Source organism: Phragmites australis, chromosome 12, assembly GCF_958298935.1.
Source record: "Phragmites australis chromosome 12, lpPhrAust1.1, whole genome shotgun sequence".
NCBI lineage: Eukaryota > Viridiplantae > Streptophyta > Magnoliopsida > Poales > Poaceae > Phragmites > Phragmites australis.
The window spans coordinates 23098086-23112986 of NC_084932.1; the positions used below are offsets into that span (position 1 = coordinate 23098086).

Below are 14901 nucleotides of genomic sequence, written 5' to 3' on the forward strand. Positions count from 1 at the left end.
GTATCCGTCTCCATTGAAGCGATGCCAGGTATGCTCCGTTGTGTGCACGATGCCAGGTATGCTGTAGCGTGTGCGTGTGTTATGCTGCCGTTGTGCTGGTGTGCGTGCTCGGCTAGCATGTCGTCGTCGTTCTGATAGTTGGTCGGTGTATCTGGATGACTAGTGTGGTGGTGCTATTGTTGTTCTGTGTGCGATGTTGTTGTTCTGTCAACGGCTGAGGTGCTTGCTCGCTGGTGATTTGACTCCCAATTGATGCCATCGTTCCTGTGTGCTCTGGCTGATCGTATATGTATCAACTGCTGTTGAGATCATGCTGTTGTCCATGATACCGGGGGGCTCCGACTCAATGCATCGAGCCAGCTCGTTTGCGGACTATTTTTCTTTTTTTATTTTTTAGAAAACATCAATAGTGTCGGTTGTTAAGCCGATGCTGATAGCTCTTGACTATTAGTGCTGACTATATAGTGTCAATTGCAAAACTGTTACTGATAGCGATTTTCAAGTGACATTGTTGATCCTTTTTGTTGTAGAATATATTTTTTTCAAAAACTAAATTGAACTTTAGCCCTTTTTCAAAATGTCATTCGCAACTTGGATTTTCCTCGGGAAGTATTCACCCTAGGAGGTCTGTATTTTTTCTCATCAAAAGATTAAGATTTCTAACCGCTTGAATAGTTTGAGCACTCGAGTAATAAGATTTTAATGGCATTGAGGGTGAAATTTCTATCATATTTTCCATTGCATGCGATGATCATTTCTTCAGCTTCCCAGGCTTTGCCAGCTAATACTTTTCTAATTACTTTTCGAAGGTTACATATATTCTTGTTAGTTCACGCTTAATTTCTGTCACTTCATACGGGCTAACCAGTAGATCCATGTCATACACAAGCTTCACGTTTTTCTTTCTGGCAGCTTCACGTTTTCTGTCTTCTCAACAGTACATTGCCTCCATACATGTACACGTTGCGAGGATAATCTAGATCGTCCATTCTTCTTCAACGGCCCAGATCTACTACCACTTTCGCTCCATTGTATCTATCTACGCCGCTAATGCTACAGTACCGGCTTGATCCTGGCGTTTGAATTTGAATCCAATGGTTGCCGTCAGTCTACACCCTCCCCAACCCATGGAACCTCCAAGTTTCCAACTTTGGAAGCATGGGTAGTTTCGTAATTCCGCACTCTCTATCTCCACCGTGCCAGCCGGTACACAGTAGTGCTTGAGCTCCATATATACAGGCGCTGGCGCCCTGGCACTGCACCTCCGCTCCGCTCCGCTCTGCTCTGCTCTGCCCATCTGCTCCTCCGGCCATTCTCACCCCAAGAAAGCGGAGAAGACTCGAGCGGGACCGCCATGCTCTCGCGGCTCGCGAACCCGCTCTGGATGCAGGAGGACAGCGGCCAAGAACAGGGCAACGGCCACGAGCAGCAGCACCACCACCACCACGCGCCGCCGCCGCCGGCCACGGGGCTGGGGATGATGCCGGCGCAGGGGCAGGAGGACCAGCACCTCCTGGCCCTGGTGGCCGCCTCGGGGGGTGGGGGGTTCCGGGCCCCCGCGGTGCTCGATGACGACTGGTACTTCGACGCCGTGGCCGCGGGCGCCGGAGCCGGCGCGCAGGGGCCCTTGCTCCTGGCGCCGCCGGCCCAGGCGGCGGGGTCGGCGTCCGGCGCAGGGTCGCAGCTGTTCTCGCTCTTCAACATGGGTGGTGCCGCGCCGTTCGACGTCCACGGGTTCGACCTCGGCCTCTCCGGCGGTGGCGGCGGCGGCGGTCTGGCTTCGTTTTCTGGCACCGGTAACGCTTCGAACGCTTCGTCGTTGTCCGTGATCCCGGCTGGGGGCGGCGGGTTCCTGGGCTCGTTCGGAGGCTTCGGCACCGCGCCTGCGCAAATGCCGGAGTTCGGCGGCCTCGGCGGGTTCGACATGTTCGACACCAGCGCCGGCTCCTCAGCGGCGGCCCCCCCTTCTTCGGCGTCCCTGACGGCGCCGTTCTCCGCGCGCGGGAAGCCGGCGGTGCTGCGCCCGCTGGAGATCTTCCCGCCGGTGGGCACGCAGCCGACGCTGTTCCAGAAGCGCGCGCTCCGGCGCAACGCCGGCGAGGAGGACGACGACAAGAAGCGCAAGGCGGCGGCGGTCGCGTCTTCGGGCGGCGGAGACACGATGCTGGACGACGCCGACGACGACGGGGTGAGCTTCGACGCGTCCGGGCTGAACTACGATTCGGAGGACGCGAGGGGCGTCGAGGAGAGCGGCAAGAAGGACGGCAAGGACTCTAACGCCAACAGCACGATGACGGCCGACGGGAAGGGCAAGAGGAAGGGGTTGCCGGCCAAGAACCTCATGGCAGAGCGCCGTCGCCGGAAGAAGCTCAATGACCGGCTCTACATGCTCCGGTCCGTCGTCCCCAAGATCAGCAAGGTGAGAATTCTGCTACTACATGTATTGTTAGTCAGTTTCTATGATTTATAGAGCGTAATTTTGATGAATTCTCTGCATTTTGGTCGCACTGAAAAGTAGAAAGACGAGAATTCCGTGGTTAGCATCTAGTAGTGCAATCTATGTGACTGTTAGACTATGCCCAACGGAATCCCTTCACACTCTAGATTTTCATCGTGAAGGGATTTTCGTTTCCTTCAGTGCTCTAACGGTTTTCTTTCACGATTCCTATCACGAAGTTATTTCTAACATCATTCCCTTCGAGACGAGATTCTCTCTCCTTTCCCTTCACGATTCCCTTTGAAAGGAAGTTGTTGGAGATGAAAGAAAATAAAGAAAATAAAAACGGGAAAGAGAATCGGAAAAGGAACGAAATGAAGAGAATATAGTTAGAGATGGTCTTATATTGGTACGTTTTGCGTAATTGATTTTGTGAAGCTGGTGTCATGGTGTGATGCCTTTTTTTTTTGTCGTAGACCGTCGATATGCGCATCTCGGGTGCAATTGTTCCGGTAGAATTGTAGATGCAATATGGGATCTGTGAGGTTTCTATGTCATCTAGAATATTCTGTTTCACACCCTTCAGTTTGAAAAGATTAATGGCCTAGCATCTACAGTTCAGTTCTTCTGTTTTTGTTGTACTGATTCTATAGCTACTGCTTAGCCTATGGTCCCAGTCTATATGTTGTGACTGTAACACTTTTCATTTTCTTTTTTGAGAAAGGTAGCTGTTGTTCTATTTCTTGGGGTTTTGCCGCAGTTCAGGGATGATATCTCTTTGTCAAGGAACTCACCTCAAACTTTGTCTTCATGAATAACATAGCACAATTTGGATTTCCAGCTGTCCATGGTCATCTGAAATAAATATGATCTCTGTTCATAAGCTGTGCTGTATGCAAATCACTGTCCATCACAGTTTCTTTACCTGATTCCGGGACCTCTTTCTCTGTTTCAAGTCAATTAAGTAACAGCTTGCAGCAAAACAATAAAAGATGTTACAGTTTGGTTCTAACTTAGTCATACCAAACAGGAAGCATCAGTTATGATGTAATAGTACTTTGCATCAGCTGTTTCAGTTATCTGTTTCTGAGTTGAGTACTTCACCTTTAATCTTATTGGTATACCTCTCATTATATCCATGCAATTCAGTGGTGATACGTTCTCTTTGTGACTGGCCAATGAGCTGATTGTTTGTATTTGCAAGTGGTAGATGGACAGGGCCTCCATTCTTGGCGACGCAATCGAGTACCTGAAGGAACTGCTGCAAAAGATCAACGATCTTCAGAACGAGCTTGAGTCATCCCCTTCCACAGGCTCACTGCCTCCAACGCCCACAAGCTTCCACCCTCTGACTCCGACGCTGCCCACTCTGCCGTCTCGCGTGAAGGAAGAGATGTGCCCAAGCGCATTGCCGAGCCCTACTGCTCAGCAACCAAGGGTCAGCATCTACTCTCTCCAGACACCACTTGATCGTTGCTACTCGCAAAAAAAAAAAAAAAAAAAAAAAAAAAGTCCTTAACATGATATCACATTATTTGGTCAATGTTTAACAAACAATAGACTGAAATTAGCTGAAGCTGTAATGTGAGTGATGTATGAATCAGTTTGTCACTTGTTTCATACTGGTTGAGACATTTAGCTCACTTCTGCACTTTCTACTCTTGCAACAGGTTGAGGTTAGGATGAGGGAAGGCCGGGCGGTCAACATCCACATGTTCTGTGCTCGCAGGCCTGGTCTTCTGCTTTCTGCTATGAGGGCAATCGAAGGGCTCGGTCTCGACGTCCAGCAAGCTGTTATCAGTTGCTTCAGTGGATTTTCCTTAGACGTCTTCAAGGCTGAGGTAATGTGCAATTGTACATATCATTCTCCTCACTGTCAGAAACTAGCATTTTTATCCTAAAGTACGAAGTTGTCATGCTCTACCACTTACTGTCACATGAAAATAAACTGCCAAGTGCTTATTGTTTTTCTTCCTCACTGCAGCTATGCAAGGAAGGCCCTGGGCTTCTGCCTGAGGAAATCAAGGCCGTCCTCTTGCAATCCGCGGGGTTCCATGGCGCGATCTAGGACAACAAGATGGCTGAACCAACCGAAAAAAGACAGTGTAGTTAAGGAATTTACAATCACCGGTGTTTCCGGTGTTAGGGGTAATTTTCGACAGAACCAGCTTCGTCAATTGTTAAGTTTGAGACCTGCTCGAGGTTTTTCAGAACAATCAACTTATCTAGCAGTATTTAGAGTTTAGAGTTGAGAATAATGTCAGTAATCTCCAATGTACTAGCTCCGTTATAATTTCTCGGTACATGCTTTCGCATTGTGTGGTTAACTTGTGCTGCGATTGTGATGGTTCAAAAGTGGACCGTTCGGAAACAGCTTAAACCCTCTCTGCATGATCTGTCCTTTTTGCCTTGTATTCTGATGATGCTGTCTGGTTGCTATTGCTTGGCCTGTTTGTTGAGCCCTGTTTGTTTTTTTATTCTGATTATGGATTCTAGTCATAAAAATAAAAACAAAAACAAACCATCACATTATAAAAGGTGATTCTCACATTTTACAAGCTAAGTTGTATTACGAAATCTCATAATTCATAATCGATAAGAAGGAGTTTTCAACAATTTCACATAATAGACTGGATTCTCACAGTCTAAAGCTAAAATAAATATGACCTAAAGCCGTTACTGCATGATGCTGAGTAGTAACGGATTGAGATGTTCAGGCTGGTCAGTTATTGGAAGCAGGTGGTCCATGCAGTACGCTGGGCCAAACGCTTCTTCACAGCAGCCTGCCATTAGCAGCGCTGGATTTGGCTGGTTTCCGGTAAAAGCCCGGCTGAAAACTGATGAGGTAGACCAATTCATCACCAGGTGAAATGTTTGCTACAGTTTTTTGCTGAAATGCAGTGGTAAAAAGAAGCTTTCTGCCCTGGTTTTGTGAAGTGCCCCTCACGCTGGGTTGGGGTGAAATGCAGGGAGACCATACGCAGTTTCTTACAATGGAGCATCGGAATTGGCATGTTCTGCTGGTAGTTCCTTCAGTAAAATGTTGAGTGTAACAAATCCTAATTCTGTGAGAGTGATTTTTATTTTCTCCCGATTTTTAGCCTCTGATCTTGCATGGAATTGATGGAGTGGAGAAAGCTGCCTGAACTGAATTTCCTGTGAGAACTGGTGCTTTTCTGAAGGCACGTCGACTTCCCAACAATGCACGGCGGACCTGGCCCGACACAGAGTTCATTTCGCCCGTAAATGGCTGCGGCGGCAGGGGTCACCGCTGGGCCGCCGGAACGGACGCCGCCGGCGTGCTTGATTTCCAATCATGAGCCTGTGCGGGCATGCAATGCAGTGCGGCTCGCTCGTTGGCACGCGATGAGGCCCACGCAAATTGAATACGCCTCACTCCATTCTTGTGCTCCGCAATTCAGCCTGGCCCTCGATAAAAACAAAACCACTCTTCATCTTCGCGTACCTACCTCCCTCCGTTACACGGTGTTTGCCTGTATTCTCAGGAAGCGTTGTTTTCAAAAAAAAAAAAAAAAAAAACAATGGCGCGGCCACTGTAATATTTTCCCTCTCTACCCATCTCTTATAGCATACCCCTTTCATATAGCATTGTACTCCAAAAGAAAAGATGTTAAGAGCCTTATCCACTCTTAATACCTTGTGTCTTAGCTGATGTCTAAGGAAAAAGGAGAGAGTAAAATATTAATGTTGAAAAATAAGTTTCTAATACATATATGTATATTTCTAGTTTCTTATAAAGATCTTCTAAAGCAATTAATTATCTCATGGTTGTCTAGGATTACACAAAAATTAAAGCTAGTGTCTTCCTGTAAGAAACAAGCTTATTCTCCTCTTTCTTTATCATATCAGATTTTTTGTCTAGAAAGACATCTAATTAATATCTAAGACATAAGCTAAGGTAAATCATTAAGAGAGATCTAATTTTACATTCAGTAAAAAGTATTTCAAAACGACCCCTCTCTTATTACTTTTCTCGCAACAATTCGGATGGATGAGGAGCACGCGAGGAATTTTTACTCGGCGCGCACGCGCGAGTTGGCTGTTGGCATGACGGCTTCTGTGACTCTTGTCAGGGCAAGGGCACAATCACTCCCCGTCAGTCTTGAAGGCCGCCCCCATCGCATGCATGCATGCATGTGCGGCTGGATCTACCGCCCGCCTCCTGCCCAGACGCTCGCTGCAAGATTTGCAAGGTGAAAAGCTTCCGAATTGAGACTTTGAGAGGCACTAACGTCGGTTTGGTAGCTTCAGTTTTAAGAATATTTAGAGCCTGTTGTTTCTAGCTTTAAGAATTTTGTTTCTAGCTCTAAAAATTTTTAGAGATAGAACTATAAACATCTTGAGAGTTTTAAATTGAATCATTTTGTTTTTATTTAAACTAAAAATAAATATTTAAAATACTTTATTTTATTTTATTCTATAAATTTTAAATTCTATATAGAATTAAGTTAGTCTAAAACTTTGGATGACCTGACAAAGCTATATATATGTCGGGTGGTGCACATGCACCATGGTAAAGAAACAAAATCCTCCCTTAATCCTAAAATTACCAACTTTAAACAATAAAGTTATGCATATAACTGTGTGTATGCGTCAGTCGTGTTTGCTCTAGCTTCGCCGCTATCTGAAGGTGGTGCTTCAAACGGCAAGGTTGTGGAGGTTCTCGTGTGAAACCATACGCATGAATTTCATAGGAAACAGCTCAATTCCCGCCCGAATTCCAAACAGAACCAGAATCGCTTCGTCTTGGGAGGCGACAATACGACGCATTACATGCCATTATCAACAATAAGCTAAAAGACTAGTTGCTATGCATTGACAAAAATGTCATACATGGTTGGAACCGGCGGGTGCCACCAAGGTAGGCGGCCAACTCCGGCCAACAACCCAAAGCTGCGCCGTGCGTTCAAGCATGCTGCCTCTGACCAAACCATGTCACACGCACACCACAACACCAAAAGTTTCAACTTTCATGACTTTCTCCTACGGTCCTGCCACGGATCAGGACAGTCAGTCCCCAACAAAACCCGTCAGTATTACAATGTCATGATAACATCAACAACAAACACGATTGGTTTGTCAATGGCAGAAAAAGGTCAAACTCACAATTCTGCAAGTGCGAATTATCAGACTGCACTAGAGCACAAATGAAACAGGCTCTCATCACAGGCTAGGAAAGAGACTACACTACAAGGACCAGGATGACCTCCAAACAGCCAAACACCGGGGATGTTTCAAGCAGGAAAGCCACAGGAGTGTCAAGTACGGCAGATAAAATATTAGGCTTGAGGCAGGGGAGCTATTTACAATGCTTAGTGCCGAGGGAAAGCGTGGGAGGGCTTCGCTTAGTTGTTTTTCTAGGCATACATTAGATGGTTGGACCAGCGATCGACTGACGACTTAAACCTCACCAAAATAAAAAAACCAAAACTGCAGTGAGAGTGCAGCAACTTAAGGCCAATAGGACAAGCACCATCTATAAATACTAGGGTACTTTGGGCTCATCCAATACACAGAAACCATTAGCTTCACTACAGAAAGCATTTTCTCCTACGGATACATCGCTTTTTGTCCCCCTGGTTAGTTTGAAAGGCCTGCCAAAGGCAAAATGATTGTGTCGAAGATTAGTGCAGTGTGACACTGGTTTTGAAATTGTAATGAAGAGTTGGGTACTGCCACTAATAAGGCAGTTCACATTACCAGCTGAGGAGGATTTAGCAGTTCTCGGAATTAAGTGACGAGGTGGGTAAGCAGACTCGCATTTCCCTGGCAGCAGAGCCCCTTTCCATGGAGTTAGCAAGGCTATCTTCCGACCTCGAGTTCAGTGCACCCGGATTCATCCGCTGGACCTCCTCCCTTGTGTAGATGAAGATCTTATGGACCATATTGCAGAATTCACTGTCCAAGAGGGAATTCAGATGTCATCCAGATTTTATCATACATAGATCAACCAAGCAAATATTCAACAGTTACTCACTTCCAGGGATCATCCCCAACCAGCATCATGTCGCCTTCGTTATCGGTGTAGACAACCATCCATTCCTTGTTAGAACTTTTCAGCTCGCCGTTGAAGTCAAACATCTCATCCAGCTCAGCGACTAATTCCATGTAACCATTGAACTTTGTAAGATCCAAAGACCTGCCAAGTGCAATTCCTTGCTTGTGGACCTGAAATGAACAGTCCCATCAACCATCATGGTGGACAGCAGGGAAGCTAAAAAAAGTATGTTTCCTAAAAAAAAACATACATTTAGACATATAGCAGCATCCAGATGGCGCCAGCCATGTATTTCTAAACAAGGAGTAATATGCAAGAAATGGAGATTTAATTATGTATCCACAGCTACATTACAGAATTAGCAGGCTTTGGAAGTTTGTATAGCTCGTGGACTTGGAACATTGCAAATAAATATATCCAAGGGTGCTTCAGAAGCAAACTCACAAGGCATGCCCCAAGTATTAAGGAAAAAAATAATCGGAGCACTATTAGAAAAGCATTCACAGTGCTATTCAACTTGGGAGATTAAAGAGAGAACTGGGTAATAATGACAAGAAAGCATACCTTCTTGCAGCTCCTAGTTGATCCACCTTGTGATTTGCACTGCATGCTTCTTGAAGCTTGTGGACAAGAAAGATGCTTCTCTGGAACAGAATCTGCTTGTGGAGTATCGAGTTGCTTCGGAGTCTTAGGTGGATCAGAACACTTCTCTACTTCAGTTGCGTCTGGCTGACGCCATTCAGCTGCCCCTAGAGTTTGTGGCGTTCCATCATATACAACACTTGTTGGAGAATTCAAAAGTTCAGATTTGGCTGGGCTGTCAAGATGAATTCCAAAAAGTTTGCATGAATTTCCCTTTGTTTTCTGTGGATCAGCATGACCAACAACCAGAGGTTGAGGCTTGATCAGGCGTGACTGTGCATCATCCATGCGGGCACCAGGTATCATATGGCCAAACCAGCCAACTGAGTATTGATCAATGCCACGGCCTGGTAGCGAAGCATAAACTCCATTCCCAAACTTTGTATTTACAGAACTTTGAGGCAACCCACCGACTTCCTGTATCACTGGATAGTTCTGTCTGTTCAACCCAAAGCCGGTACTTGGAGGCATCATGGACCATGAGCCAGGGAACAGATTATGATTACCTTGCTGATCTTGATAATGAGCATTTATGGTGTGCCAGAAGTTAGAATGACCTGCAGCAATCTGCTCAGGTAAGGGACAGAAACCCTGTGGATTCTGTACATCTTTAGGTGGCTGATATCCTGATAACATGTCCTTGTAACTCTCAGGCCTGTTCATCTGCATCCAACTATCTGAACCTAGCTTCCTCTGCATACCAATGGCATTTTTCTCGTGATCAAATCCTGATGATCGCAGGACTGACTTCTGAGCAACATCCAGTTCGCTGTTACCGCCAAAACCACACTTCGGGGTCGCATTCTCTTGGGTCTGCAAGGCCCTTTGTAAGGCATTTTGTTGAGTCTCTACTGTGACTTTAGGAGCAGCTGGAATGAGGTAAAACAAATGCATTAGTAAGACGAACTATCCTACAAGCTTCACACTGATGACAAGGTCAGACCTTCTTTTGTTGGAGCTGAAGAGTCAGGTAGGGAAGCTAGAACATTAGGGCGAAGCCTCTTGGTTCTAGGCACTGGATGTGGATTGATGGGGAGAGGGCTTACAGCAGGTTCTATTTGCCAAGGAGAAACCCTTTCAGGACGAGGAATAGAGGAAGCTTCATCCCACCTCACCTGGATAACACAAAAGTACAACAGAACAATGCTCCATAAAACAAGTCTACTTCAACTGAAAAGGGAGGAAGGGAAGGGATAATACCTTAAGGGAACGCCATTTTGATTCGGCCCATCCAGCTGGATCAGAATCCGCCATTCCGACAATGGTGCCAGTGAATCTAGTGTACAAGAATTAAAGGTTTCAAGTCGCTTCTAATAGAGGAATCATATGTGGCGATTGACGAAGCAGAAAACATCTACCATTGCACCAGGCAATTGCTTACCTTTGCTCTGGAGCCTCTTCACCTTCAAACCTCATCTTAAATCTCATTCCTATAGAGTAATTTCGTTTCAGCGATTCCATATAGCGATCACAAGGGACCACAAACTCAGATGGACTTGTCCTGAGAGCAGTGCAATGATTTTAGAAGATAAGGAATTCAGGTCAGAAATAAAATAGCACAAGGCTTAAACTGCATCCAGGAATTATATATAAATCCTCGAACGAGTTTAGCACAAACCTAGGCTTGTAATAGACAGTGAACATGGTTCCAGTGTTAACAGCATGCCATGCTGTAGCAAGAACACCAAGATGCATGCTGTGGCTTGAGATTACTGAAGACGGAACAATAGCTTGCTGCCTCATTGCACGCCTAACTCCCACACGTAGTTCCCCGTTCTCACCTCTGCAAACACCATACAGGGAAGTACTTGTTAAGCAGTAAACGGGGAAACAGAGTAAGCATATAGCAGAAGTTGTTCGATGTTCAGTGTGTCACATAACATACCTTAGAAAGATGAAGGCATCCCCAGCCACAAGTCGCTTGGCGCTAACAAAAACACTCCAGCCACTCTGCAAAAGATGTCTTCGTGGCTGACCTGAAGTTAGCAGAAATGTATGTGAGATGACTTCAAAGAGGATACAATAACCTAATGGTATTCAACCTACAGTTGTAACATGGGCTGGGCACAAAAACTATTAGCTAGCACAACTCACAAGTCAAAAAGGACAACTGGACATGTGAAGTACTTGCACTACAAAACTAAAGCATGCAAGATGCCACATTAACTGACAAAACTATATGGTTATCCTTGCATCATCAAATGCAGACCCATGCAAAGGAACCAAGATACACAAGAAGTTGTTGGAAACACAAGCTGATCCCTCCAATGAAGCCAACGGGATAAGATAGAGCATACATATTGTACTGGGAAGCGCATTTAAAACCAATTTAAGATCAAGTTAAGGAGTCATTAATGCACACAAGAACTGTTTTTACACTATACATACAAACAAAAGCTGGAGTCATGTATGTTTCCTACTAGTGAATATTGGTGCAAGTGAGCAAAGATCATCACACGTTCTTATTGGAATATAGTCAAATAACAAAGAAGTTGTTGGGCGTTCACCTCTGAATATATGGCGAAAGCGCCATTCCACACCATGCAGATCCTTGGCAGCCAGCTCTTGAGTTGGAGGCTGACGGCTCATATCCTGACCAAGAAGCCAAAGCAAAGAGCATCACTACCACTCGAGCAACGACTAGCAGACCTACAACTGCAGCAATGGCAACATCATCAAGCCAATGATCCAGCAAGCTAACCAGTGGCGGGAGACACTCATCGGCATGGCGTCGCAGCACCGAGAAACCGCCATGTGTGCTCGTGTCCGAGGCTGTCAATGTCTTGCAGAACGAGTGCACACGTGGCCTCACAGGCGCAGCTGGTGGCGTTGCAGGCATCTCCTCCTCACTAGAGGCATTCTCCTCTTGCTATTACACACAAAACCAACAAATGATACCTGTTTAAACGCTTCAGACCAGGATCCCTATGTGGAGCACTGTGTGGAAGCTGAAAACATTACTCACCTTTGATTCAGGGAGCAGAGTGAGCTGAGCATAAACCTCATCGGTGTCCGGCTCGGCCTACAAACAAAATGCCATCAAACACGCATGTTTTTGAAAGGCAAAGCTCACGTTTGCAAGAAGAAGGGGTGCAAGTACCTTCAATTCAATGTTCATGACCTCACACAGGATCTTCCATGGGAGATTGTACAGTTGCATGTGCTGCTCAGACACCTGGTTGGTCGATGCCTCCACCTGAAATCCACAAAAACAATTAACTATAAAATTAGGTCCACCAAAACGCAAGAACTCAGAGCTGAGTCACTGATGACAAGCGAGTATGACACCCATAAATTCCCCAAGTGAAAAGGCAGAGGCCTAAAAAGGTGCCCAACAATAGAAACCAGTGAAAGAAATTTCCGCTAAACTGAAAAAAACTGAGCACAAACCGCGTGACACGCAGAAGCCACATGATAAGCTCAAATTGTCCCAAACCGGAGCCTGGTGGAGTGATACAAAGTAAAATCCAAAGGGAGAAACACGAACTGCTGGCGATCCAGCACAACAACAAAATTCCTCACAGAAATCTCCATCTCGAAGCCTCCGAGCCAAAAGCAAAAGGGCAGTTCAGATTTCACTAAACCACTACAACCACTAAAAAAATCCACGTAAATTTGGGGGGAACTGAGGATTCCCACCAGTGCAATCGAATTCCAACGCCAAAGCTCAAAATTTCTGGAGGCAAGCGAGTAAACCCCACAGGATTCACCGCGAGGCCAGCGAACCCCCAAAACTGGAGCACCACAAGACCCAAAACTCGACCAAATGGAACAAAGCCCCCCCCCCCTCCTCCACTAGAAACTCGCGCGAACAGAATTGCCCGCAAGAGACGAAATTCGCAGAACATGGCGCAGAAACACCACCCCGATCACCAAATACACAACGAAAACATCGAGGAGGCCGGAAAACACTCGCCCAAACGGAACTTCCAGCGCGAAATCACTGAGTCCAAAAGAAGGCACCCTGAGAATTGGGCGCTCACCTGCTCGATGTGGCCCTGCGGGAAGTAGTACACCTTGTCCCCAACCCTCGGCACCGTCACCAGCGGGCCGGCGCAGAGATTCCACAGCTCCGTGTACATCCCGTCCTCCGTCCGTCCTCCGCCTCCGCCTCCGCCGCCGCCTGCAAGCAAAGCCCGGAGCCAGGCCAACCAAACCCCACGTCAAAACCCCGCGAGAACCAAACACGCAGCCCTCACCCCCATCCCAACCCAACTCACCTCGCGCCCCCGCGGCCGAAGCTCCATCCCCCTCGCCACCTCCCGCCTCCGCAGCAGCCATCCGACCAGATCTTCACATCCGCGGCGCCTCCCCTCGCGCGCTCGCCCCCCACCCCTGCCAGACCCGCGCCCGAATCGCGCGAATTCTCGCCGGCCGGACTGAGCTACGCCTTCCGAACCCCCACTCCGATTCGCGGCTCCCCCTCTCCTCTCCACCTCCTCGCCTCCCCAACTTTTTTACTGCTGGGCTCGGGTATAGAGAGAGAGAAGAGAGAGAGAGAGATTTAAGAAAGCGACATCAGAGCGACAGAGAGCTCTCCTGCCTCTAAGCGTGGGGTGAGGTTACCGTGAGAGAGAAGGGGAGGTGAGGTGACCGCGAGATGGTGCGATTACTTCGCCGGGCTTCTAGGTGGGCCGGGCTTGGACGGGCTGGGCTGGGCTGGGTTGGGTTAGGTGGGGCTGTCGCGCTCCTGCAGGCAAGCGGTGGGTGCAATAAATATTCCTGTTGGGGATGGATCCTTTGCTGCCTCCTGCAGAGGGAGAGTGTCTTCCCTGTGGCTTTATTAATGGGTTCATTGGGTTGGGTGGTTTGGTTACAGGAGATGGCCTGAGATCTGAGTACTTGTGTAGTCAAACTCATATTGTACTGATTTATCTACTATAGCACATGTTCAGATTACTAGTTTTCAGACATGAGTACGGTTTCCGGTCCACACTTTAAGCCATTATTTCTAGGTGGTTTGGAAAAAGCAATTGTTTGTAAAAATGTTATGAAAAAACGTCAGTGTAAAACTGTTGTTGCTTTTGATGAAAAGTCAACGAATATTGTAGGATATACGTTCCTTGTGTAATCATTTTGTAACATGCAATGTTCCAAACATATGTATGAAGTCTCTTTTTTTCGCATTAATACTAGGAGTGTCACTGCTCTCCTGTTTTTTCTTTTAAGAGACACCATAGTTGTAGTAAAACGGATTGAATCTGAGGCTACGTCAAACCGGTTAGATGTCTAGTTGGTTGGTTCGTTACTAGGGCTCTAAAAAAAAAACCTAAGCCTAACGAGCTACCCAAGTTCAAACTCGGGTGTTCTACACTTAATTCGCCAAGCAAGCTTGAATTGTGTGGTGAAGGCTCATCTTAGTGAAGGTTTATCTAACTTTTAAGTGTGATTTTAATAATTAATGATAATATATATGAATTAACAATTATGTTAAAAATTGTTTGTAGTATATTCCATAAGTGATGTATAGAGGATTGAGTATGGAATCATTGAGGATTGCCATGAGATAAACAAATGCATCGATATCATTGAGCTCTAGGTGATGCGCATGAGAAACAAAAAAAAATAACAATAAGTATGAATACAAAGTTACTGTAGAGACAAGTAACTAAATGTATGAGATTGTCAATTAAATTTTATGGACTAACTCATATGTTTTATAACTTGAGAGTGAGTAGAGTTAGGGTCCATATGAAAAATGATAATAAAGAGTGAAAGAAATTACTTGTGAAGATAAAGTGACTTGAGTTATAAAGTTATCAATTTGGTTTTATGGACTAAATCATGTGCTTTGTGCTTAAGA

The 14901-nt window shown here is 46.2% G+C and overlaps 2 protein-coding genes across 2 annotated transcripts; one reads left to right on the plus strand and one right to left on the minus strand.

Annotated features, from left to right (window-relative positions):
* Positions 1–1242: 1242 nt before the first annotated feature.
* On the plus strand, positions 1243–4817 carry LOC133887543 (transcription factor SCREAM2-like). The gene is made up of 4 exons (XM_062327528.1): positions 1243–2419; positions 3648–3875; positions 4108–4278; positions 4422–4817. The coding sequence occupies exons 1-4, from the start codon at positions 1355–1357 to the stop codon at positions 4503–4505; spliced, it is 1548 nt and encodes a 515-aa protein (XP_062183512.1). The 5' UTR covers positions 1243–1354; the 3' UTR covers positions 4506–4817.
* Positions 4818–7533: 2716 nt separating this feature from the next.
* LOC133886155 (auxin response factor 23-like) lies at positions 7534–13575 on the minus strand. The gene is made up of 15 exons (XM_062325892.1): positions 13319–13575; positions 13082–13221; positions 12199–12294; positions 12064–12120; positions 11800–11967; positions 11606–11690; positions 10984–11074; positions 10717–10881; positions 10480–10599; positions 10299–10374; positions 10042–10213; positions 9021–9967; positions 8436–8626; positions 8159–8356; positions 7534–8052 (listed from the first exon to the last, which is right to left on the minus strand). The coding sequence occupies exons 1-14, from the start codon at positions 13377–13379 to the stop codon at positions 8173–8175; spliced, it is 2553 nt and encodes an 850-aa protein (XP_062181876.1). The 5' UTR covers positions 13380–13575; the 3' UTR covers positions 7534–8052; positions 8159–8172.
* Positions 13576–14901: the final 1326 nt, after the last annotated feature.

Coding starts and splice junctions, on each gene's coding strand:
- LOC133887543 (XM_062327528.1), top strand. CDS start 1,355: ATGCTCTCGCGGCTCGCGAACCCGCTCTGGATGCAGGAGGACAGCGGC. Junction 3,876..4,107: donor CTACTGCTCAGCAACCAAGG/GTCAGCATCTAC, acceptor CTCTTGCAACAG/GTTGAGGTTAGGATGAGGGA. Junction 4,279..4,421: donor TAGACGTCTTCAAGGCTGAG/GTAATGTGCAAT, acceptor TCCTCACTGCAG/CTATGCAAGGAAGGCCCTGG.
- LOC133886155 (XM_062325892.1), bottom strand. CDS start 13,379: ATGGCTGCTGCGGAGGCGGGAGGTGGCGAGGGGGATGGAGCTTCGGCC. Junction 11,691..11,799: donor ATGAGTGTCTCCCGCCACTG/GTTAGCTTGCTG, acceptor CTTCTTGGTCAG/GATATGAGCCGTCAGCCTCC. Junction 8,357..8,435: donor GTTGGGGATGATCCCTGGAA/GTGAGTAACTGT, acceptor CCTCTTGGACAG/TGAATTCTGCAATATGGTCC.